At 37.8% G+C, this 26,201-nt stretch overlaps 1 protein-coding gene across 1 annotated transcript; it reads right to left on the bottom strand.

The window, feature by feature from the left end:
• Window positions 1–26,201, bottom strand: LOC139945180 (uncharacterized). Its single transcript, XM_071942473.1, has 14 exons — window positions 26,098–26,201; window positions 25,560–25,686; window positions 24,410–24,466; window positions 23,932–24,051; window positions 23,099–23,307; window positions 22,194–22,332; window positions 9,761–9,817; window positions 8,404–8,523; window positions 7,447–7,655; window positions 5,921–6,059; window positions 5,425–5,733; window positions 3,152–3,463; window positions 928–976; window positions 1–109 (listed from the first exon to the last, which is right to left on the bottom strand). The coding sequence occupies exons 2-13, from the start codon at window positions 25,612–25,614 to the stop codon at window positions 936–938; spliced, it is 1,767 nt and encodes a 588-aa protein (XP_071798574.1). The 5' UTR covers window positions 25,615–25,686; window positions 26,098–26,201; the 3' UTR covers window positions 1–109; window positions 928–935.

The raw sequence follows: 26,201 nt of genomic DNA, 5'->3' as shown, positions 1-26,201 counted from the left end.
GTCCTTTAGTAATTCACTTCAGCCCGAAGTAGATAGCCCGTGACTTGTGTATAAAACACATGTTTAACTTTGAAGACCCAGGGCCATTGGCGTCCCATGCTCCATTCATCTATAGAAAGAGATCAGATACGAGGTTGTAATCATATTGGCAGGCTACTGCAGGCTGCGTGGTACAGGAGGTTGATGTTAAACCAGTTTTGCTTTTTATAACAAGAATTCACAAGTGGTAGACAGAATGTAAGCTTTAGAAAACAAGGTTGGTATCCAATTTAAACAACCAATAATAAGGTATTTAGAGGGAAACAGAATATATTCTAGCTTTTGATACAAAGATGTATGTCCTTTTCAAACAAGCAATATAGTGAGGTATTCCGTGCACGTCGGATGTGTGTGTTAATAAAACAAACGCCATTTGGGGACATGTGTTTTACTGCCCCCACGTACTCCCCGCCATTTTAGGACATGAGTACAACAAAGATGGTTCAGAAATAAATAGCCAAGAAAAAAATCACAGAAACAGCAACAGCAAACAAATTGAAGGACGAGAAACCATTTTGAAGGCACACTAAGTCAGTATAGTTGCGCTCAGTTAGAAACATAGTTATTAGAATGGGCTATATGGTTCCTTGAAACGGATTTGAAGGTTCCGAAATGTTCTGGTTGTTTTCGTCAATGTTTCTTTCCTTTGGCTCTTGTGACCGATAGTTATCATTGAATGCGAAGAGAAGCGAGTTGTGGTGAGTGACGCAATTAATAGGTACGCGCCCCCTTTCCATTAATTTTGTGTCGCAAGATATTCGCTTCGCACGAAACAATCGCAGGAAGTATAAACCGGGCTTATATTCCTACATTATAATTACTATTTTAACAGATAGTTAAGAGCGGACCTTTTGAAATTGATGTGTTATACTCCTACATTATAATTACCTGAACATCTACTGCAAGCCTTCCTCGGTGTAGTAAATGTCTGGCCAACCTGGGATATAAAAGAATATTCCCTTAAAGTCATTATACACTTTCGGTAAACAGTATTGTCCAAGTCCCACACTTCGTGTATCACAACTTATATATAAAACAACAAACCTGTGAAAATTTAGGCTCAATCGGTCATCGGAGTCGGGAGAAAATAACGGGAAAACCCACTCTTGTTTCCGCGCGTTTCGCCGTGTCATGACATGTGTTTAAAATAAATCCGCAATTATCGCTAACGAGAATTTATATTGTTATACCGTTTTCTCAAAAAGTAGAGCATTTCATGGACTAATATTTCAAGAGAAGTCTTTCACCATTACCTTCTGTAAACCCTGTAAATTATTTGTAAATCTGTGAACTTTTTTTTTCTGTACCAAAAGGGTCCAATGGCTTTAAACATAATACATTTCATGTTTTCCACCTTTTATACAAACATTCAGTTTTTCTTGTGGTGTTAACCAGGAACCGGAATATGTGTCTAAACAACCGAAATACAAGTTTGGGTCCAATACAAAATACCACTTGCCAGTTCAGCCTGACACAGAACTTAGTCAGGCCTCTGGGATCATTTAATTCTGACACGGAGATTTTCTAGAATGTAGTTCAGCCACTCGCAGTGAAGAGTGGAACGTGGATTATAGTAAATGGAAAATTCGGCCTGCGTTGGAATTTAGGGTAATGAAAAGAGGGAATGTGCAGTGATATTAACCTGCTCAATTAGAGATCGTGTAAATTTAAATCCCTGATGAAAAATTACGATAGTTGAGTATTGCTCAAGTATGATAAAGTGCGCCACCAAGAGTTTGCAAAGGAAATTTCAACTTCAAAGTGTAAAGTCCCCGGCCGTCATATAATGGTTTCATCATTTCTTAATACATCTGTATTTCTTAGTACATGAACGTGAAACGATAAAAGCATATTGATATCTCAGAACCATTATTCAAATTCACACAAGCTTACTTTGGTTCACTCATACTATCCAGTGAACCACTTGTAATAACCGTGGATTTTAACATTCATGTTGACTCTACTCAAAACCTCGGTGCTATTCACTTTTGTGATATGCTTGAATCTGTGAATTTACAGCAGCATGTTACTACCTCTACTCATGTACATGGTCATACATTGGACCTAATTATAACTCGTGTGTCAGAATCAATTATTCAGGGTGTTCCAGTTTCCGATCATTTATTTTCTAATAATTTCTCAGTCTTGTGCAATCTTCAACTCAGTAAACCTTCCTTGTCTTCCAAACAAGAGTAATTTAGGAAAATTAAGTCTATTAATCGGGCTAGATTTAATGTAGATATTATTGATTCGGATTTGTGTAATATTGAGTCATCTAATGTAAAATATGGATGACTTAGATGGTCTTGTTAGTTTGTACAATAACACTCTTGGTGCTATTGTTGATTGTCATGCCCCAGTAATCAATAAAACGATTACTGTCCGCCCACAGGTACCTTGGTTCAATAAAACGGCCAAGTGTGAGAGAAGAAAACTTGAAAGCAAATGGCGCCTGACTAGATCACAACATGATTTAAATTTATTCAAATTGAAGAAAAACAATGTCATCTTTTTAATGAAAGTTGCCCGCCAGGATTACCAACTAGATTTATGCAAGATAATAGTATGTATCCTCAAAGGTTTTTCAAAGCGGCAGGCTCTCTTTTCCGCAATAATGCGTCTATTTTACCTGCGCATACTGATGATGTACAGCTTGCTAACCATATGGGTGAATTGTTTTTACCCGTTTAAGGTTATCCATGTCGAGGGTGAGTTGTTCCCTTAACGACACACCTACTTCATCCCAATTTGGGTCAGCTGTTTATACTGACTTTAGTGAACTGTCAGAAAGTTATGTTCACAAACTTGTTTCTGGCTCTAGTAAGAGAACTTGTGTACTGAATCCAATTCCCGTGCCACTACTCACTGATTGTTTAGATATTCTTCTACCATTCATTACGAGGTTGATCAACCTTTCACTAAAAACTTGGCATGTTCTAACATGTGCAGCGGAGACCGATAATCTTTGCAATAATAAAAGGAACGCGTTCTTCAATCACGTTGGAATGCAGTACACGTGTATCGAGCTACCTTTGAATACTTTGAAAATAATTATAAGCCTGGTATATGCGGTTTGCAATTTCTTTGAGTTTCCTTCTCATACGATACGTACCTTTGACACAGATTACTCCAGCAGTTTCTGTGTTATTGCACTTGGGTTTATCCCAGCAATGTGATGGACAGTCGGTGATTTTGGCCTCGGAGCCGTCACAGATAACTCCATCCATGAGGTTAGGACCACTGCCTTGACCGAAGAAAGCACCCACCTCAGCATGCGTGGCACCAGAATAACCCAGCTGTCTGCAGACGACCCCAGCATCAGTCAAGTCCCACTCATTGTCGCAGATGGCGCCCCATGTGCCATCCACAATGATCTCCACTCTTCCACTTCCCCTGGCCGGTCCATCCACAAGCCTTACATCATCTGATTGTTTATAAAGGAAGAGGTGAAATCACTATATTGTTGCCAAATCAAAAGAGTTTCAAGTGAGTGTCAATTTGACCCCTTGTTTTGAAATTGATTGCATTGTGCCAAATATTTGAGAAGCCCAAGTTGCAATTAATATATCGAGACGGGATTTAGTATTATATTCGTGAGGCTTAAAGGAACACGTTGCCTGTGATCGGTCGAGTTGGTCTTTGCAAAGCGTTCTGTAACCGTTTGTTATAAAATGCATATGGGTATAAAGGGTGTCTCAAAAAAAAGGTAATCCTACTTTAAAGGGTTTTTTATGGCCAGACTTTTATGTTTACCAGCAGAAAGTATAACATCATCTTAAAGCTGAAACCTTGTGCTTTCCAATGATACATTTGGTTACATTCCAGGGTCATGCATCAGCGAGCACTATTGTCTTGAAAATGTAGTGCAGAAATGCAGTTGGTTCACTTTTAAACCCTTGTCATTCTGGCCTTCAGACAGTGTGTAAACTTCAGGTTGTCACAATGGTTCAGCTAACGGCAGAACAGAGAATATTTGTGGTCAAGAAATGGTATGAAACCAGAACTTTTTGCAGGCTACACAGGATGCATTTGGAGAAGCATTTCCAGAGCCACACCACTTTTAATCGGATCACTCATCTGGACCTTCACTTTCATCTGTTCCACATCTTCACATCCGTCATGAACTTCTGCTTCCTGATCTTGTAAGAAGACATACTTTCTGTGGGTGGCTTCTTGAGCGGTGTGAGAGAGATCCCAGCAAACTTCTGGTTTCATACCTTTTCTTGACCACTCTGCTGTTATTAGCTGAACCATTTGTGCCAACCCGAGGTTTACACTCTGTCTGAAGGCCAAAATGGCATGGGTTCAAAAGTGAACCAACTGCATTTAAGCACCACAACTTCAAGACAATGGTGCTCACTGATGCATGACCCTTGAATGTAACCAAATGTATCATTGGAAAGCACAAGGTTTCAGCTTTAAGTTGATGCCATACTTTCTGCTGGTAAACATAATAGTCTGGCCATAAAAACCCTTTAAAGTAGGATTACCTTTTTTTTGAGACACCCTGTAGAATACAGTGATCTACACAAATATGCCGCGAAATTGCGTGGTTTTCTTTTTACCTCGTCGAGGAACACGGTCGGCCATTTATGGGAGTCAAGTTTGCCGACCGTGGTAGTTCGCGACGTAAAAGGAAAACCGTGCAATTTTTAGTGATACTTGTGTAGATCATTATATTCTACTTTTAAAACATCTTTTTAACCACATGCATTTCATAACAAACGGTTTCAAACGCTTTTTATAGACCAACTCGTCCGATCCAAGGCAGCGTGTTTCTTTAATTTTGTTTTGAAAAGTTAAGAAGAATATTGTGTATCTTCCTTATATAAGGAAGAAAGATGTAGGAAGAAGGCTCAAAAAACCATCCGACGATTTAAACGTTGTAGTGTTTTATTGGCAACATTTGTTTTGTCTCCAACCAAGTAGGCCTACAGTTAGAAAAAAAGTCTTCGGTGAGAAATATAAGTGTCAACTCATCCGTCGCGTTATAAAGTATTGCTATTATTGATATTTCTTAGGCTTCGATAAAGGTATTGATTTTATAAATGCAACATTAGCTTTTATTCTTGTCTAATGAAAAGTGTATTTGGGTGTGATCCCTGGCTACACGGCAGTTAACGGTTGAATGGCTTCTGACTGGCATCCCCGAACAAAGCTATTGACAAAATAGGGACACCGCCAACATAGGGCTAGATAGCTCAGTTGGTAGAGCACACTCTAATCAATTCTTTGTTCAACCCCAAAAATCATTTCGAAAATTTATAACCGTTAGTTTGTTTGTCTGAGATAACAGAAGGCTTCCTTAATAGCTTCAAGACAGCAGTCCCATGACCATCGACTAACAGATAAAACACAATAACAAATGCAACAAATATTTCTTACTTGGTTTGCAGATTACTCCAGCAGTGCTGGTGCATGGATTATTTTCCCTGCAAAGAAATGAGCACCTGGAAAGATATGGCTCCGTCCCTTTACAAGCAACTCGATCCATTACAATAGGAAGTTCTGTCGCTCCGTAAAATGATCCATTCTTTGCCTCACTAGCCTCTAGGAAACCGAGCTGCCTGCATACAGTAGTCGCATCTTGTATGTCCCAGTTTGTATCACATACCGCACCCCAAGCACCGTCATAGTAAATCTCGACTCGACCTCTAAGTGCGTCATCACCTCCAGCTAGCCGGATGATACTATCTTCAAAAACGGTAAAAGCAAAACATGTTTAATAATAATTATGTATTGGTACTTGTGGGTGTTTTTAACAGGAAAATTTAGCAAAAAGAACAATAGAAAACCCATTAGTAAAGCCATTGTTTAATATTTAATTATTGATTTACTCTGTTAGTAACATTAAAAACATAATTCTGAGTTTGAAGGTCACCTCGGCATCCAAGAACTTCAAATGTAAATCCAGGACAAGAACTAGTCCAAGTCAATGTCATTATTCGAAGGAATCTGGTCCTCAATATCTCAGGGAAGGTGATAGTTACTCGTTCACCACCATCGACATTCCCGTTGAACTAAAAGAAAACATACGACGAAATTGTTCCCTTTTTTAGTCAGAGTGAGGCAACTTTGAGCTTTTTTGGTGAGCAACATAACAATAACTTGACGATAATTTTAAAGTTGTTTTGGGATAGTATTAATTTGGGTTTTACCCTAATACAGATGTTAGCCCTGCATACTTTTCCGATTTCTGTTTAACAAAAATACCCGTGATTTTACCAATGTTCGATGGTGTATTTTCTGTTTTCGTTTTGATGGTTTACATTTTAATAATAATATTGGCCTCTAATATATAGCGCTCAAATCCGTAACCTGGTGACGTTGGTGATGTGCATGTTGCTCCAAAATTATTACCCATTACCACTCGGCCAATTATTTCATTTCTTGAACCACCTTAGGCTCCCTTTGGAGTATTATAGTCTTTGCTGCCCATATCGCACTTAGCTAAATCAATTTCTGCCCTTACATGTTTTGGGTGGAGAGAAGCAATTTTATTTAAGTGTCATGACCTGGAATCGGACCCTCATCCCGACGACTAGCACCCAGAACTTAGGTTTGCTTTCTACAAGCATTTAACTCATCGTTATAAAGCATTAAGCTAATAAGTAATAAGCAGTTGCTCGTGTAACGTCTGCCATCAAACTTGAACACTATTTGGAGCCTCGCCGTGCACACAGGACTTCATTTTATATGGTTTTACAGGGTACAAGCGGACACCATTTAAAATATATATATATATAAATTTTGTCTATGTTAATGCATTTAAATTCGTTATTAGTGTAACAAAGGCCTAATTATGTGGGGTTTTTTTGTGTTTTTTTAACGTCCGTTTTGCTCAAATAGTCTCAAACACTGTAGACTATAAAAATAGACCATGGGATAATCGCTAAAATTGTTCAAAACCGTAGCCCCCACTTTGGGACCACGCAATTTTTGTATGTAGATATGAAATAAAATACAGCAAATCAATTACTTGTTGTTGGATGGAGAAAATACTGCCACGAAAAGAAACACTAACGGCGACATTTTTAGGGCTTAGCAACAACCATATTTAGATTCAGTATATCATAAAAAAAATCCATGTGCGTAAAATTTCATGCGGTGCGGAGATGGAGACCACGAACCCCCCCCCCCCCCCCCAAAAAAAATAAATAAATAAATAAATAAATAAATAAATAAATAAACAAAAAAAAAATATATATATATATATAAAAAATAAAAATAGGCCTCTTTTCAATACCTATCCCGGTGGTCTATTAGACTTGCCCACCACACATGTAATACCTATTATTTATAGGTATTATAATGTCTTTGTTGCCCACCCTCTGAGCTAGTCGGTGACTGATAAGAAAATTAGCGCCGCTAATAACAACTTAGGAGGTTCCAGAAAAGGTCTCTAACCTCTATGGTATCTCCGTCTGCATTCTCCAAGTCATGCCAGCTTTCAGATTCTCCCGTTAAACTGTACTTCACGCTGAAGGTTACAATGGATAATGTTGGATGACTCTGGACAATCAGTCCAGTAACCACTGGGCCTGGTAGTCCTAGATCAACTTGAATCCAAGAGTCTGCTACATCCTTTGCAGTTGGTATCCACCAGTGGTTGTTTCCTGTGTAAAATTAACGTTACGGGTTAATTAATACTACCTGTTAGCATAATTTTTAATCAATTCCTTTCATTCCAGATGAAATAATAATAATTGTAATCAAAGTGGGTCACTTTTGAACAAATGGTCTGTCTTTTTTTCGTCGTAAACATCAATGATTCAAGGGGTTATCATATACTTCACTGTGGCAACATATGTCCCGAGTTTACATTGGTGCCCTTTTCGAAAAGTCTAATTGGAAGTTGTTGATCGGGTTCTTTCACTGTGGCTCTACAACTGAGTCAATAAACTATAAACTTTTAACACTCCTTTGATCCATATAAAACTACACAAAGCCGTGTTTTGGTTGTGTTTTTATATTTTCTTGCGCTGTGAGTAACTCCATTTCATCCAACTGTTCCATAATCTGCTACTAAATTATGTGGCACAGAGAAAAACAAGACATTAGACTAATTATATATTATTTACATGAGAAATGGTAAAAGGAAACATGTTTTTTTAGGTTGGAATTTTCCGTCGAAAACACAAAGAAAGATAATAAATAAACTAAAGTGTGCTAAAACACACTTCCTTATAGTGCAATACAAATAAAGACAAAAATACATTCCAGACACAATAATTGATACATGTATAGGCATTGATACCCATAGTTGATTTTGAACGTGGAGGGATTAAGTGAGTAGATAAGACTGTATGTGGATCAGGTCAGCAAGTTCTGCCTGCAGTTAAACGGAAATGGAGTATGGCTTGCCTTCACTGAGTCGAGCTTTTGGAGGTAAATATGACGCCGAAAGGGATGATGATGCAGTAATACTCCCATCAGGGATCGACCCACTCTCCATTCCCAACGGTCCAATGGTACATGCTGGTTCTGAAATAAGTCAACAAAACAATCATTACATTAAAATCTAAAGTGAAAGTACATCCTTGCGTTTTTAGATGGTAATTCATTTACTTCCATTCTCTAGTTTAAAACAAAACTAGCAAAATTAATTAGAACAAGGCTAGGTTTAGAGAATAACAAAGTTTATAATAATATTTTTGTCTCCCCCCCCTCTTTTGTTTCGGGGGGGGGGGGCTGGGAGGGGGTTGGAAGGGTGTGCCTCTGAACGTTTTAAGACACAATTTTACAGTTTAAAAAAACACCAACATTTTGCACAATTGTGACAATAATGCATAATACATCTTTTGAAAAAGTTGCTTGTAAATAATTGTTGGTTGGCGGCTTTTATCCTACAACACAAGCTTAAAACTTGTTCAAGTTATACAGATATGTAAACCTCCATTGTAGGAACAAAATAAAAACCCGGGGTCTTAACTTCCTTAGATGGTCAATTTTATAATATAAATGATTTAGACTATATAACCCAGGTTTGGAGAAATGACTCAATTAATGAATAAGCCATCATTAATTGACTCCTTCCCTTAAAGGGATTTATACAGGACATAATATGGATGTCAGTGAATAATGCTTATATAGTTTTTAACTGATCATACAGCGGAAGTTTTCATCATGCAAAACAAACCAGCTTTTTAAAATTTCTAGATATAAATTACTTTTTTAAAATATAAATGTGATATTCGTATCAAATCGGCTAAATTCGGACTAGGCATCCTCACGACACTTCTTAGGGGCGCACAATCAATGGTTAATTGGTAATGGAACCACAATGAAAACCAACGATCTCTAGAATGATAGAAATAATATTACAAACCTATCTTTTTATTATCTTAAAGATCTCTTTGAACATAATTATAGGTAACACAATATGTATTCCTTTCATATATTTCAATAAAAACAATGAAGTAAGCCAATAAATGTCCACGTTCTTGGTCTTTGTTTTCTCAGAAAGTTCTGTATTAAACCCGAACACGTTTTTGCTCCGTATAGGTGTTTGGTAACTCGGATCTTTCCACTCTAATTTGAAGTGATTGCATAATAACAATCCTACAGTCATTAGAATGATCCAATATTTCTCTTTTCAATGAAAGCAAGCTTTGGTATTGAGGATGGACATGGAAAACACTACTTTTTTGCAAAAAATGTCCTTTGATAATACAAACTAATTCGTAAGAGAGAAAGGAATGAACTGAGTTTGAGTAGTCACCGTCTGAGTATGATCCTTGGGTTTCCTGGTTGCTGATTGGATGAGCCACACAAAGTCCTGCAAACAAAAACAAAATACACCATTACTTCAATTGAAACCCTGCAGCAAAGGCCACTGGCATAGTACCTAATGTTCTAGTGGGTTGCCAATCAACAAGGGGGTCAGTGTTGACTAGAAGGGGACGGGACAAAACTCGGCCAGCATACTTTGCAGGGGCGGATCCAGGATTTTCCAAACGGGGGGGGGGGGCGTGATTTGTTTTTCAGAATGAAAGACCACGCCATCCCCATGCAGCATTTTTATCTGTATACGAAATTGCCACTGTCGTTAGTGCTTTCAATGGGAAAGTTGTTTCTTCTAAATCGGTCTTTTAAACAAAGGGGGGGGGGGGATAGAAAAAAATGCCGCCAGGCACGTGCAGGGCAAAATTTCATGGCTCTGCTTACCGTAAGCAAATAACTTGGCGCTTACGGAAGCAGTGAATTCTGAGCTTACGTCAAGCGTATTCCACGGATGAGCTAGGATTTTTTTGTTTGTGTGCGCGTGTGGGTATACTCCACGTTACGGCCAGGCTACAGGGGACTGAGACCCAATAAACTATTAGCCATGATTTAAAATAATAATAATTAATTAATTAACTTGACCAAAAAATCAGCGTTCCCATCAACGGCCGATTTTTTAGTTGACAATTATTTTGTAACAGACCTACACATCATTTTTAGAGCACTGGTCTATACAACCAACATGTAAACATGTAACAGCCGTTGTTGCATTAACTGCACATCACGTGATCGTCACTTCTTCTTAATTAAGAAAAAACAGATCGCCGGCCATGGCCATTTTGATTTCGCTTTGGTGACAAAAAATAATGTTAGTTTACAGTTGAATAAGCCTGAATGAGTGAACAATCTCGTTTGTGTTTGAATAAAGCAGAGTTTAAGCTGTCTTGATTATGGATGAATGCTGAGTAAGGAGGGAAAATACAAATTTAGTGGGGAGTAACCTAGTAAGATTGTACCGTGAATGTCATGTTTTCCCTTAGCCCCACAAATTGGTCCAATCCACTCCGTCTCCTTGGCCCAAGCACATTTTTATAAACAATTCTTTCGAGTTTTTGTGTCGGCTACCCATAACCACTTACCAATTATGGTACAATTAATTGCTACAATTGAAGGAACCAGACTAACTATAAGATTGCCGTATGCGCGCTCCGCCGAAAAAAAGCAGTTCCCAAGATCTTTGAGAAAGTTCACACTTAAAAATCTTTTGATTTTTACCCAACGCGTGTGATGTTTTTTTTTTTTTTTTAACAAATCTAGGCGTTGGGCTATCTACAAACTCAGAAGCATTACACGGATTGTTTTATGATGCAGATCGTTTTGTCTTTCAAAAAGCGGAAGAATGTTATATCAAAGGTGCTTGGGCCAAGGATACGGAGTGGATTGGACCGATTTATGGGGGCTAGTTTTTCCCCAATTTGCTGACCCTGTAGGTCAGTGGCGATCAATGTTGTGCACATTTATAATTGCGGTATCAAAATACTTTTTTACAGACCTACAAATTTGTTAAAAGGGTTATTCTAATATGAAATACTGAAGAAGAAGAAAAACACAGTTTTTACGACGAATGTTACACCGGAAATGTATGCCAGGGCGTGCATTTTCAAGAGGAATCAGGCGTGTGATTTTATTCGCACGCAGGGGATCCTCCTCAAAATCAGGGCAGGTCGATGGACGGTGGATTGGTGATCGCGACGAATTCACGGCGGTAAACAGAGCTGAAACTGGGCCCCGGTGTTTCGCGTTGATATTCATTTTGGGAAACACGCTTTCCACACGCCCAGATTCACGTTAAATTGCTCATGAGACAATGTCTGTGAGTGAAATAATAGTGGTCCACAATGAAACAGTGTACCTCAGGTAGGCCTACAACGGGTTAATAAAAAAAAAATTATAAAACAATACCCAGGTATGTAGTTTATTTTGCGCCGTCCCCCCTCCTCCCGCCTTTTTTTCTCTCTTTTTTTTTTTTTTTTTTTTTTTGCCCGACAAAAAGAGTGGCGTGCGCCCCCACGCCCCCCTGGATCCGCGCCAATATTGGTAATGCTAGATGATACCAAACTGAGCTTTATTAACCCATACCATCCCCGAAAATGTTGTTTACAACACACTTACATTCAAAACAATCCGTTAAAAAGGAAGAAAAAAACTATTTACATTTATTAAAAAAGCTTGAGGGTTTGAAGTCTATGTTATTTTCTTTTCGAATCAGGATCAAGTGCAACATTCCTCCATTGTAGCATATTGTGTAACAGTAAACCTTTTTATAATGGTCTGTATACGTTTTGGTATATAAATACGGAAGCGTGTTGCTACCACATGAATAAAACAAGATCGTGTACGTACACGATACGTTATCGTGTGATTCGTTTAGCTTTATCGTGTACGTACACGATCAGAGAGAGTTTTTATTCATGTGGCGGCAACGTTTCCGCATGCTGAAAAGTAATAACAATAAAAACTTGCGTTGTAAGAGTGCATCAGCACATAGTGGGATAATGCATTATCTCTCAAACAAAAGATAAGGAGCGTCACCGCTGTAACCCTTCACATATGCATTAGTATTATGGATTTTTCTTCCTGCGTGGACATCGCTTCAGATTTTCGGCAATTTTCAAATGAAATTTGTCGATTTTTAATGAAATGTTCATAGTTGGGTTTTTCTGTATAGCCCTATCTACATTTATATTGGAATAAAACATTCGAACGATTCAACAAATCAAAAGTAAACTTTCCCTTTAAGTTTGAAGAAAATGTTAACGTTGTAAGGTAATGATATGAAAAAGTGTTAAGCATTCTAGCTAATTCAACAGCATTACATAAACTATCACAATAAAGAAGACAGTATTTTTTAGATAGCCAATAGCAAAAAGGCTCTCGAGATTGAGTTATTGTTCAATAACTTTGAAACAAATATAATTGTCATAATTGTTGATGTTAACATTTAATCTACAAACGTAACAATCTTGCATTGCTACTTGAAGTTTTGAATCGCTCCATTACACCCAATAATTGTGTACCACTAACAATAATAGTTTTATTATCATTTGCATGTATACTTTTTGAGATGGTGGGTGGAGACAAGATTGACTACTTACACATTTTCCCTTGACTGCTGGAACACAGTTGTTCAGAAATGATTAACCAAATAAGAATAAATAATGACTTTTCGATCGTAATAAGTTTTATAAGTCTCAAAATTCATCGCCCCATTTCTCCCGAAAAAAAATCCGTTTGGTTTCATGTTTTTGTTTTTCTCTGAGGGCATTTTGACAGATGATGCTCTTTCAAAACGGACAATGCGCAAATTTTCTTATTTGATAATGTCTCACGGACAATTCACAATGACTTACGGGCACAGTTTAATTTCGGGGTCTCAAAAATCAAAGGGTTTTAGTTTTATTAACTTATAAATGAGGGCAATACATTGAATGAAATTTAACAACTTTATTCTCGAATCTTTAAAATTAGCAATTTAAAATGCTATTCAAAATGTACGACCCCAAAAACAAAACATAGATGATAAGCATGATGAAAGTGAGTGACTGGAAGAAAATTTGCACCAAAAGCCTTTTAAAGTTTCAATCAAGTAATGTTTTTACGAATCCCTTTTCATTTGACACGATAACATTCATATACTCAATAAAACCAAGTTTAGTCCTACTATACACTGAGATTAATTTGTTACAACTCAGTCATCTATGGATAATTATACGCTGAAGCTAATTTAAAAAAAACTCACCGACTAGAAGTACACCCAGCAGCAGCATCGAACTAGCGAAGGCACAAGACATGGTCAGATGATTGTAGGTTCAAGAAATGATGGCAGAATATTCTATCACAATGCTCGGGCACGGTCCTCATAAAAATGACTGTTCAAAATATCAATGCACGGGCAAGTCCTATACGCAGTATGACTGCACTATATTATATGTCAATGCATGGGAACGCTCCTCTGATCTGAAAACCGACAACAAAAATGTGTTATTGTACAAAATTGTCAATGATCCAAGATCTTGAATCCGTGTACCGGGAATTTAAATCGAAACACGCCGACTGGAAATAACAAATCAGTTTTAGTTAGACTGAAGTTCATAGTTTCAAGGTTGTTAGTTAAAGTGATACTTGCATAGAATACGTTCCATGGGTAATTTGTTTGAAACTGTATTTGTTGTATCATTCTTTCAATGCCGAAAAGCAATGACCTACAATATATCCAATGGACAACAATTTTACTTCACATTTCATTCCAAGTTCACCCATATTCGTCAGCCTGCTCGGAGTCCCAACAATTACCCCTACACAAACTCGAATAATGATCGGGCAACTTTAGTTCTTGGTACCCGGCAAGTTGTTGGTACCCAGCCAAAAAGTACTCGACTACACCACTGACCTCGAGAAAGACTGTCTGACTAATGTGAATCTAATGTCATTCATCACAATTTAACCCAGATGCGAAAAGGTCAATCACCATTCAACAGTTACATTTAAAGGAAACTTTGCCTAGGATCGGTCGAGTTTGTTACTGTTTGTTATAAAATGCATATGGTTAGAAAGATGTTGTAAAAGTAGAATACAATGATTCACACAAACATGCCTCGAAATTGCACGGTTTTCCTTTTACCTCTCAGACTAACACGGTCGGCCATTAGTATGGGAATGTTTGACTCCCATAAATGGCCGACCGTGTTCGATCGCAAAGTAAAAGGAAAACCACGCAATTTCGAGGCAAATGTGTGTGCATCATTGTATTCTACTTTTAAAACATCTTCCCAATCATATGCATTTGATAACAAACGGTTACATAACGCTTTTTATAGACCAACTCTTCCGATCCAAGGCATCGTGTTCCTTTAAGTCAATATTTTAACTAAACTATGTATAATATTTTCTAAAGCAACTGCTCTTCATTTAAAGTAAGGGTAAATGTAAACTAGAAAATGAAAAGATTTATTAAACAAAACGCAGAGCGGTGAAATCGTTCCACTTAACGGGCACGATGCGAATCTTAACCGCCACGACGGGCTCGAAGAAGCGCCCTCCACGATGCCTTATTATCAATGTTGCCAGTACATCTAGAAGGGGAGATAAACACTACTTTCGTCTTTATCATAAGAAAATCAAACTGTGTGATTAGGTTTAACCATGGGTCAATAAACAATATTATTTGCTCCATCATTGTTTAACCATGATTGTGTTTTTTTTTATCATAACTATCCTCTCTTTTCATCAAATCGTGTCCACCATTATTTGCTAATAGGGTTTGGTCATGTATCGGATTTAAGAAAAAAAAGCAATTCAATTGGTGGTATTGACTTTAATTATCATTAATTTACAGTCATCATTTTATTTAGAAAGGAGTCATTTGTAAATTTGAAGTAATTAGATAGGTTTGTAAGGAATGGTATGTATTGAGCAAATTGTTATTTTCTCTTAAAGGAACACGTTGCCTTGGATCGGTCGAGTTGGTCTTTGAAAAGCATTTGTAACCGTTTGTTATAAAATGCATATGGTTCGAAAGATGTTGTAAAAGTAAAATACAATGATCTACACAAACACGCCTCAAAACTGCACGTTGTTTTTTTACATCGTAGACTAACACGGTCGGCCATTTATGGGAGTCAAAGTTTTGACTCCCATAAATGGCCGACCGTGTTAGTTCGCAAAGTAAAAGGAAAACCACGCAATTTCGAAGCGAATTTGTGTGGGTTATTGTATTCTACTTTTAGAACATTGTGTGGGTCATTGTATTCTACTTTTAGAACATCTTTCCAACCATTTGCATTTTAAAACAAACGGTTATAAACGCTTTTTATAGACCAACTCGTCCGATCCAAGGCAACGTGTTCCTTTAATTATCTTTTCAGTGGAACTCCTTTTTGATCAGTTTATTGACACATATTGATCACCTTAAAGACATTATTGACCATTGTATTGATCACCTTATTGACACCCATTGATCATCTAACTACCCCTTATTAATTTGCCTAAGTGAGAAACTTGAGTTGCTCCTTGTCACCATGCATGCATTTCACATACGACCATCTTCCATTAAATCGCCAACCAATTCCACCACTCTTCTTTATCTCTAGTTGCTTCATTCAATACCAGTTAACCATCTGGATCTAGTACACAGTCATGATCTAGTCTTCATTTTTAAGGTATAGATGTGACCTATGTTTACATTCAAACCGCCCTCTGTTGACAAAACACTGTATACGTCATGTTTCGCCGGGCAAAAAGACGCATAGTCAGGGTAAGATTGCATACACTTTCTAGCTGGTTGCCAAAAAACACAAAGGTTTTGCCAGGCGGTATGAGCGCGAATCATGTAATTTTGTTCGAGTGACGTCAACGGTCACATCGTCTATACCGTGGAGGAGTGATAGCGCCCTCTGTTAATAGCAGTTCGTGATGAGCAGATCGCAGACGTTATGGGTCGTGTACATCCCATTCAGAACAGGGACGTCTTGCACCCAGACTGCTCCTGAAGACGAGTACGGTATACTGTACGAACTGTCAATACAACTAACTCTTTTCAGAACGAAATAACAACACTGCCAGAGGAGATTTTACACATTGGTGTACACACAAGTTGACTATAGATACTTCTTATTCGCACTTTCAGTTGCCTTTAGATTAAACGCTGGTTTGAGTTGCAACTGCACTTGAACTAAATATTATGCGGTGGATGGGACCTGATGATGGATTCCGAGTGGATTGTTTGGTTGGTTGGGTGTATTGGGTGTATTGGTGGATTACAGAGGAACACACCCCTTTCGTAACTAACAATAATCACACAATAGACAATAATTAATTAATACACATGAGATTAGTTTGACATAATCGTTCCCACCCGATGAAGAAGCGAGGTTTATTCTCACCAGCTCTGCCTTTTACAGGTCAACATCCCTATTACAAAGTATATAAACCTTGCATTGGCCGCCATCTTTGGTGAAACGGGCACGCATGAAAGGCTATCATTGGCTGGGAGTTATGGGCAACACGTGTACTCGTGTGCGCTGTTTTGTCCCTTGTTGTTTGAATCAAAGATGGTGGTCAATGACGTCATATGCAATCAATCTTTAACACTAGCAGTGTATAACATTGCCCAAGGTTTAACCAGTTAAATCCCAATATGTGATTTTAGATCTGCCCACTTAAATAACCCCTTTGAAATTCGTAGTTCTAGTGAATTATCAAAATGATTTTTGGGGTTGAACAAAGAATTGACTAGAGTGGGATTCGAATCAATGACCTCCGGATTAACGTGCCGGCGCTCTACCAACTGAGCTATCTAGCCCTGTATTGGCGGTGTCCCTATTTTGTCAATATCTTTGTTCAAAATTTCAAAATGTTAACTAATACTCAGTATTTCTTGTTGCTTTGTAAACAATTTGCTTTGCTGTTCTTCAATTTCCGCATACATTTTTTAATAAAACTTAATATACTTATTCTGAAAAAAGAACGTGTTTTATGAAAATTAGTTTGTTGTTGAAGTCCGGAGTCACCTTGTGACTGTGAACCGTTTTACTTTACATTTTACGATTTCGTCTGTGACAGGTAAGGAAAGTCCTTATGTTGTGGTTAAGTCATGCTTTCTGATTGTTTCTTTTTGGAATAAAACGAAAACACAACTTGTTTAAATAGTCAGCAGTGCTATGAAATTAGGCTTGCATTTTATAGTTATCATTTTCTACATTTTTATTATCTAAAGTTTAGAGTATGTAATAATACTTAGATATACGTAAAACGTTAAAGACTATCACCATGCAGACACATCTCTGTTTGGTCTCCTGTGACATGCAACGAAAATAACCCCTATGCATAGAGGGCCTGGTTATTCCACTCAAACCTTTATCCTGAATTCGTATTGGACCAACTGCATTCTGATTGAGTTCTGTAACCAGATGCACTAAATCATACTTTGCTTCTCTTGTCCTAATATATTGTATCCATTGTGTGCAAAGATAGACCTGCTTAATGAGATAAGATGGTATTGTGTTCATAAGTAACTTGAGAGTTGAGAACAAAGGAAAAGGAGCAATGAGTGGGACGCCCTCTTTCGTCTCAAAAGCCTCTCATTAGAAGATAAATCATTTTGATGTGATTCTCATCCTAACCAAAATTAATTGCTTCGGTGTCTTAGTACCTCTCGTCACTCTACACTGTTCCTTTACAGACCATGCTTTAGTTCGCCTCTTCACAAATCCCCATTCCCTTAATCGTACAGAACTGATGCCATTCATTCTGAACGGACAGACCCACCGTGTACTCCAGACAGACGATTATCCTAACTTGAAGTACAGTATACCCCCACTACAAAGAAATGAGTAGCCTCCTATCTTTACTGATTATACTGATAAATATTATTCACGGTACACGTTTGATTAATGATTGTAATCGTGTAATAATAACAATGCTTGATTATAAGAAGCAATTAATATCTCCGTTTCATTGTTACATATATTCTTACGAATAAAATGAAACGTCCATGCACAGGTCCTAAATAACACTTTTTACCAAAGTTAGGCAGACCATGACGTGTGTGATGTTTAACTTTGAAAAACCACTGGCATTGGCGTTCCAAGCTCCTTCACGGTTTCTATACAATGAAGAAAATAGACAAGTGAATGTAATGAAAAATATTACTTCAGACAATGTGGTACAAGAGTTATGGAAGGTTAATGCCGACACATGAATAAAAACCTACTATTTTATCGTGTACGCACATGATACTTGTCGTGTACATACATGATATTTTATCGTGTTAGTACATGCTAAATTCGTACACGATACTAGTTCGTGTGCGCATGATCTCTTATCGTGTATAAATGTACACAATAAAATTGTATCGTGTATGTACACGATGAGTTACCGTCTTCGTACACGATAAGTTTTGGTTTGTCGTGTACGTACACGGGAAGCTCAGACTAACCGCGTACATCGTGTACGTACACGATAAAGTATTATGTACGCCTACCCGAAGATTGCAGGTTTGTTTATTCACGTGGCAGCAATACGCTTCCGTAAAGATATGCTAATTTATTCTAATTTATTAAAATGTTGACTCGCACATGGTAAACAATATTATTCAGCTTTTGACAAAAAGCTTTAAGTCACCTGGAAATAGATTTATTTTTTATGGACTGAGTTGAGTTTTTTATGATTGATATCTGCAGGCTCTCAGCAGAAGAAAACTTACTTTCAAGAGGAATTAACAGTATGTCTCTGATTAGTTTAAAACAACGCGTTTTTCTTGTTATGTGTTGTCCATACTAAAATATAATATAATTACCTTAAAATTTACTGCAAAGATTCCTGCAAGAAGTAAACCGATTCTCGCCAACCTGTGATGTGAAAATTATTCCCGTAGGCAAAAAACAAAACGAGTTTTTAATACTTAATATTGCTACTAGATAGTTTTAGTAACGTGACAAAATAGTGTTTTGAAAAAGTTAAACCGGTTATTTCGAGGGTGTGAGCAACGTTTGAAGATTGAAGATGTAATGCTCACAGACATGCAAGTTGTGGATTGTTGATTCACAGAGGTTTGTGCATGGATGGCACTAAACTGTGGTGTCATGAAGTTCAATAAAAAGAAATTGACTTAAAAGCCTTGTACATTTCTTTACACCCTAAGAACACACAGGTCACTGGAAGAATCCAAGTCATAATCCCAGTATTTTTTTATACAATTGGCTTAACACAGAACTGGGTCAGGCCTCTGGGACCAAGTAGGCCGGGTAAATTCTGGAAACGGGAATTTTCCAGAGTAAAGTATCGCCATTCACGGTTAAATTAAATTTTATTTTGCATTTCAAATTAATTAACCAATAATAAATAGACAAGGGTTGTATAACGGATTGTTATAACGCCTTATTGCGAGGACCACGGTAATGAGTCTAACGTTGGGAAGTAGTTTGTAGTGGTATTAATTTTGTATATTGACTTGGTTAACAAATAACTGGCTTTATTTAGAAGAAAAAGTGCACCACCAAGAGTTTGCAAAGGAGAGGTAAATGTGTAAAGACCGTTCAAGTCCCCGGCAAAACAAAACAAAGTCTTTTATTTTTAACCTTTGATTTTCTTATCTGAACACAATAGGCAAACAAAAGTATTAGTAAAATTGTTACTACGTCAGTTCCATTATTAAAGTTAACACAAGATAATTTAACAGTCTAGTGTGAGCAGGGAAGTCCATAATATTTCGCTAGGCTCCTTACGAAAAAGGTCGTGCTACTACACTTGCTTCCCACATGTAATTTGAAATATATTAGTATGATGATGGCTCCGGTTTGCAACGGGTTTTTGTTAAGTACCATTTGGCTACATCCGTAATTACCTTTATAACAGGTTACTCCGGCAGTTTCTGTATTTCTGCACTTTGGTTTTTCCCAGCAATGTGATGGACACTCTGTGATTTTGGCCTCGGAACCGTCACACACAACCCGATCCATTAAGTTGGGACCACTCCCTTGACCGAAGAAAGCACCCGGATTGGCATGCCTGGCACCAGGGTAACCCAGCTGTCTGCAGACGACCCCAGCATCAGTCAAATCCCACTCATTGTCGCAGATGGCACCCCAAGTGCCATTCACATTGACCTCAACCCTTCCACTTCTCCTAGTTGGTCCGTCCACAAGCCTTACAGTGTCTTGTTAAGATAGGGAAGAGTGAATAGAAACAATGTAGCCGAGTCGAAATGGAAAGAGGGGTAGACAATTTTACCACAATCAGTTTTAAGCTTGAAATTTTCTGCATTAAAACCACTAGAAAATAATAAAGAGTAAACTCAACCGGATTGTGCTTACGTATATAAACAACCAGAGTTTGTATAGCAAAGCGGGCAACTTAGTAGGCGTAGGTTTGTTTGTATATATAATTGGAAAAAAAAAATAAGACTAAGAGACGTATTTTGTAAGAAAGATTATTGACAACTCATCCTTCGAGTTATCAATCGATGCGGTTATTACCTAAAATAATGAAGATATCGATTTGAGAAATTGAAGCATAAAATTGTAAAAATAGTTTTAGTTTCAAACGTCGAAGGCTTTCTGATAGTCTTCACAAAAACAGCCACAATTCCATCGACTCACAGATGATAAACATTTAAAACAAAACATTTCTTACTTGGTTTGCAAACTACTCCAGCAGTGCTGGTGCATGGATCATTTTCCCTGCAAAGAAATGGGCACCAGGAAAGATATGGCTCCGTCCCTTTACAAGCAACTCGATCCATTACAATAGGAAGTTCTGTCGCTCCGTAAAATGATCCATTCTTTGCCTCACTTGCCTCTAGGAAACCAAGCTGCCAGCATACAGTAGTCGCATCTTGTATGTCCCAGTTTGTATCACATACCGCACCCCAAGCACCGTCATGGTAAATCTCGACTCGACCTCTAAGTGCGTCATCACCTCCAGCTAGCCGGATGATACCATCTTCAATAAAACAATACAATGTTTGTATCACACCTAAGAAAGTATGTCTTGCCCTATCTTGATATAAAAAAAAAAACATTTTAAGAGGAATGAAATAGCTTAAACTAAATTAGATTGGTTTAAAAAAGTTGGTCTTGAGAGCAGCCTAAATGAGTCCAGTGTAGTTGAGGCATGGATGTGGACGGGAAGGTTATTCCATCAGAGAGTGAGTGTGACCATTGAGCAGGCGCATTTTCTGTAGCGAGTGCGGGGGATATAGGACCAGAGTTGAACTCCAGGTGGGCAGTAGCTGATGATCGGAGAACACGAGACGTAGGTTGCATCCTGTGAATAATCATTCTGAGATACATTTAAGGGCCAGACCATGTTTAACTTTGTATGCAATAGTAAGAACTTAAAATCGGATCCTTTGAGACACAAGGAGCCAGTGTAAGGAGCGCAGAAGGGGAGTGATGTGATCTGATTTATGTGATCTGATGTGATGTGATCTGTGCGAGACACTGAGTTCTGTAATGGAGGGGAGCAATGTTGGATTGATGTAGAGACTGTTGCAGTAATCGAGGTAAAAAGTAGTGAAAGCATGAACCAGTCGTTCAGTGGTACTTTGTTCTAAGTAGCGTCCAAGCTTTCCGATCTTGTGGATTCCAACAAGCAGCGGAACGACATGTGTTCTTGGTGTGTTTGTGTAGGGTTAAATGGTGATCAAGGGTGACTCCGAGATCTCTAAAGGTCTAAATTGTTTGATGTTTTTGATAATAGCATGGATTACATATACAAATTGTGCTTTGAACTTATAACAGCTTTTAACCGTTAACTTCATGTAAGATCCAGAAAATATTATTCTTGAGCGTCAAGAAATTTCTACAGTGATGTGTTTTAAGAATTACTCATTTGACATTTTTATATAGCATAATGCCGAGTTTTAACGTTACCTCGGCATCCAAGAACTTCAAATGCAAAGTAAGGATAAGAAGTAGTCCAAGTCAGTGTCATTATTCGAAGGAATCTGGTCCTCAATATCTCAGGGAAGGTGACAGTTACTCGTTCACCACCAGCGACATTCCCGTTGAACTAAAAGAGAAAAACAGTGAGTTTTTGTTTGAAGGTTAATTTGTATCAAATAATATATTGATATTATAGTACCCAGTGACACTCATGGCGCTTGAACATTCCCCATCACTGGCCCATGTCAGCTCCCTTGGGATTATATAGCCAAGCTAAATCGTTCCCTGCCCTTACCAAGTATCCGTTTACCCGTTGAAGAGAGAATCGATTAAATAAGAGTGTCTTGAGCAAGTAAACAAGTGTTAACTTTGATCTTACCATTGACAGGGTTGTTTTACGTGCATGCGTTTTTGTTGAATATTATAATTAAAAAAATTGTACAATATTTAACAATTGTGTCAATTTGGCTAAAACAAACATCGTAAGAGAGTAAAAAAAAAAAAAAAAAAAGTAGTCATCGTACACGATTTTGTCTACCAATTACCTACAGAGTTAGGATAAACATCATACAAACACATTTTTTGGAAAACATTATTGTTGTTATAATAGATGTTAAATTTGCATCGGGGATAAAGGAAAATATATATATATTATTGTTGTTGTTGAAAATGAATATTTAAAAATGTAGACAATCCATATGGACCGGTCTCGAGTCCAGAGAATTGATATTTGTATAAATCCAATATGTCCAATTGCCCAGTCCCTCGGAAAAGAGATATCTGTATAAACCAAACCCTCCGAACCAGTCGACACTCGCAAATAACAAAGGTACCTAAATCAAACACTAGCGTCGCTAATCAAGACTAGGGAGATACAAGAAATGGTATCTGACCTGTATGATATCTCCGTCCGCATTCTCCAAGTCATGCCAGCTTTCAGATTCTCCCGTTGAACTGTACTTAACGCTGAAGGTTTCCATGTTTTGCGTTGAAAAACCCTGTACAATCAGTCCAGTAACAACTGGGCCTGGTAGTCCTAGATCAACTTGAATCCAAGAGTCTGCTACAGCATTTCGATCTGGTATCCACCAGTGACTGTTTCCTGTGTATTTTTTTTTTTTTTTTTAGAAAACAAACTTCGCCGATGAATGCTTTGCTTAAGCAGAACTTAGAATAAATCCCTTATCCATAATGAAATGTTATTTTTAAAGTTGATCATCACTTCCTACAAATGGTATATTTCGATTATTTCGTCGCAAACATAATAAATGTAACACTTCCCTGAGGCCACTTCCATTATTACCTAATAGTTTAATTGGTATATGGCCTCCATGGTCAGTGTGCTTCTTTTTGTGCAATATTTTTATGTGCTTTGATTTCCTAAATACCTCTCTGTTTTATTTATTATACGGTTTACTTTAAATAAGCTTTTTGTACTCCTTTTAATTTGAATGTACACTGTTTTGTAGTTTAGCCAGTAGTATGCAATAAGCAGTTTTTTAAATAAAACCACATTATAATAATAATGTATGTCCTAGATACTCTTCCTTAGTTCGTACACACCAAAAAAAAACACTATAATTTCGGACACAAAGATACATAAGGACATAGATCCATGCACAGGTTAAACTTGAACCAGGAGGGGTAAAGTGAGTAGATAAGACTAGTATGTGGATCAAGTCAGCAAGTTCTGCCTGCAGTTAAACGGAAATGGAGTATGACTTGCCTTCATTGAGTCGGGCTTGTGGAGGTAAATATGCCGAATTAATGGATGATGATGCAGTAATACTCCCATCAGGGATTGCCCCACTCTCCATTCCCAACGGTCCAATGGTACATGCTGGTCCTGAAATAAGTCAATAAAACAATTATTACATTAAATCTAAAATCAAGATCTTCTGTTTCTAATTATGATACAGTATGGAGGATGAACATAAATAAAACTGCAGCTTTTTAGTAAAGTTGATGATTGTCATTTGTGCTCATAACAGGCTTGAATGTTTTGTGCTCAAGCAAGGTATAGTACACAGTCCACTAAAGTCGCAATTGGGGCTGACTACTTTACAAGCAATTAAATTAAATGGTTTATACTGACAATTTATTAAATTTTAAATCCCGTTTAATAATTATTTAGTTTAAACTTATAAGATAAACACCAGTTTTGCAAGAAGGGAGGTATATTTAGACTGCATTTTAATGTTCACCGCCCGAGTATGATCCTGGGGTTTCCTGGTTGTTGATTGGATGGGCCAGACAAATTCCTGCAACAAGAAACAAAAAAATAGATTTTCACTTCCATGTTTATAAAAATATTTGAGATTGTGTGTAAAACCCTGCAGCGTGGGCCGGTGTCAGCACATAGTGACATACTTTTATATTTCATTGCCTTCAAAACCACATCGTATACATTGCCAGCTCATTATGGCACGATATCCTAAGTTGGACCATGCCACGTGTCCTAGAGGGGATGTCAATCAACAAGGGGGTTAGTCAGCTTTGGTAAGGAGGGGACGAGACAAAACTCTGTCAGCATACTTTGTATAAATGGTATGCCAGATGAAACCGAATTGAGCGTATTTAACCAAGCCCATTCATGTAAATCAAGGGTTTTAAGTGGGTTTAAGTGTTTGTTTGTTTGTTTGTTCGTTCGTTCGTTCGTTCGTTCGTTCGTTCGTTCGTTTGTTTGTTTGTTTGTTTGTTTGTTTATGAATCAGGGAAGCCATTTATCATTGTTGCATAAAATATGACAGATGGGCGTTGTTTATAGTCTGGGTCTCTGAACATAAACAGGAGAGCTGTTCCAGCTACCCGGTCGGAGCTGGTTAGAGTAAATATTATATAATAATAATAACAACACAATGTTGAATGAAAACGAAATGCGTTTCGGCTTTGCAAGTCCGATGTAAGGTACGGTCCGATAACTCCAATAAATAAACAGCATCCGTCAAAAATGTAAAAACAACAAAAGGAGACCGCCACAAGGGCTAAGCAGCTCACAGTAGTGTGCCGGCACGTTAATCTGGATGTTATTGGTTCAAGTCCCGTTCTGGTCATTTTGTTCTTTCTTCAACACTCAACAAAACATTGATTAAGAATGAGTGAGTGACTGGACAAGATTTTCACCCAAAGCGGGTAAAGTAGCTTGTAACTGTATCGGAAATTCAATGTTCATGTTACGACCATGCCAAAAGTGTCTTCTTTTAAAAGTTCAATCAAGTACAATTTTTATGAATTATTTTGTATTTGACAAGATACTAACAATACTCAATAATCATGTTTGTTTTACACTAAGATTTGTTATAACTGAGTCATAATGTGGATAATACGCTGAAGTTGAATCAACAAAACACTCACCGACGAGAAGTACACTCAGCAGCAGCATCGAACTAGCGAAGGTAGAAGTAGACATGGTCAGATGATTGTAGGTTCAAGAAATGACGGCACAAAATGCTATCTCAATGGACAGGCACGCTCCTCTGATCTGAAACCCGAAAAAAAATGATGTTATATATACTCATGTCCAACATGTGTCAACGATCCAAGTTTATAACTTGAATCCGGGTACCGGAATGACTGGAAATAACGGATCATTTCTGTGAGACTGAAGTTCATAGTTTCTAGGTTGTTAAAAAAAGAAGTTACACTTGTATAGGCCGAATCAACTTTTTTTAAAGCAGCCCCTGACAAGAGCTAATCAAACAACCATTCGCCCTCTCGTGGTGACGTCATGCATCTCGGGCCAGCCCCAAGTGACCCGTTCCACAACAAGTAGGTACTTGGGCTGACCCGGGTGAGCCCCCTGGAATGACGTCAATGCAATTTTTGTCAAAATGGTTCAAATATTTTTATACTGTGAAAATTAACAATAATTTCAAACCATCCGATTCCTCACCCCTTGTAAATACTACACGACTGTCAATGGTTACTGCAGCGTGCAGACCGTGTGAAAAGTTAACACCTCCTTTGTACTGTTGATTGATTTCATACTTTTCTTCA

Source organism: Asterias amurensis, chromosome 1 (assembly GCF_032118995.1).
Source record: "Asterias amurensis chromosome 1, ASM3211899v1".
NCBI lineage: Eukaryota > Metazoa > Echinodermata > Asteroidea > Forcipulatida > Asteriidae > Asterias > Asterias amurensis.
The sequence above is the reverse complement of the archived record's forward strand: the minus strand, read 5'-3'. Positions and strand labels throughout refer to the sequence as shown.

Bases quoted from the DNA above. Each gene is read 5' to 3' on its own strand.
- LOC139945180 (XM_071942473.1), bottom strand. From the start codon at position 25,614: ATGTCTACTTCTACCTTCGCTAGTTCGATGCTGCTGCTGAGTGTACTT. The intron at 22,333-23,098 runs GTCAGATACCAT...TTTCTCTTTTAG, and splicing joins CGGACGGAGATATCATACAG to TTCAACGGGAATGTCGCTGG. The intron at 977-3,151 runs GTACGTATCGTA...TTTATATCCCAG, and splicing joins TGGAGTAATCTGTGTCAAAG to GTTGGCCAGACATTTACTAC.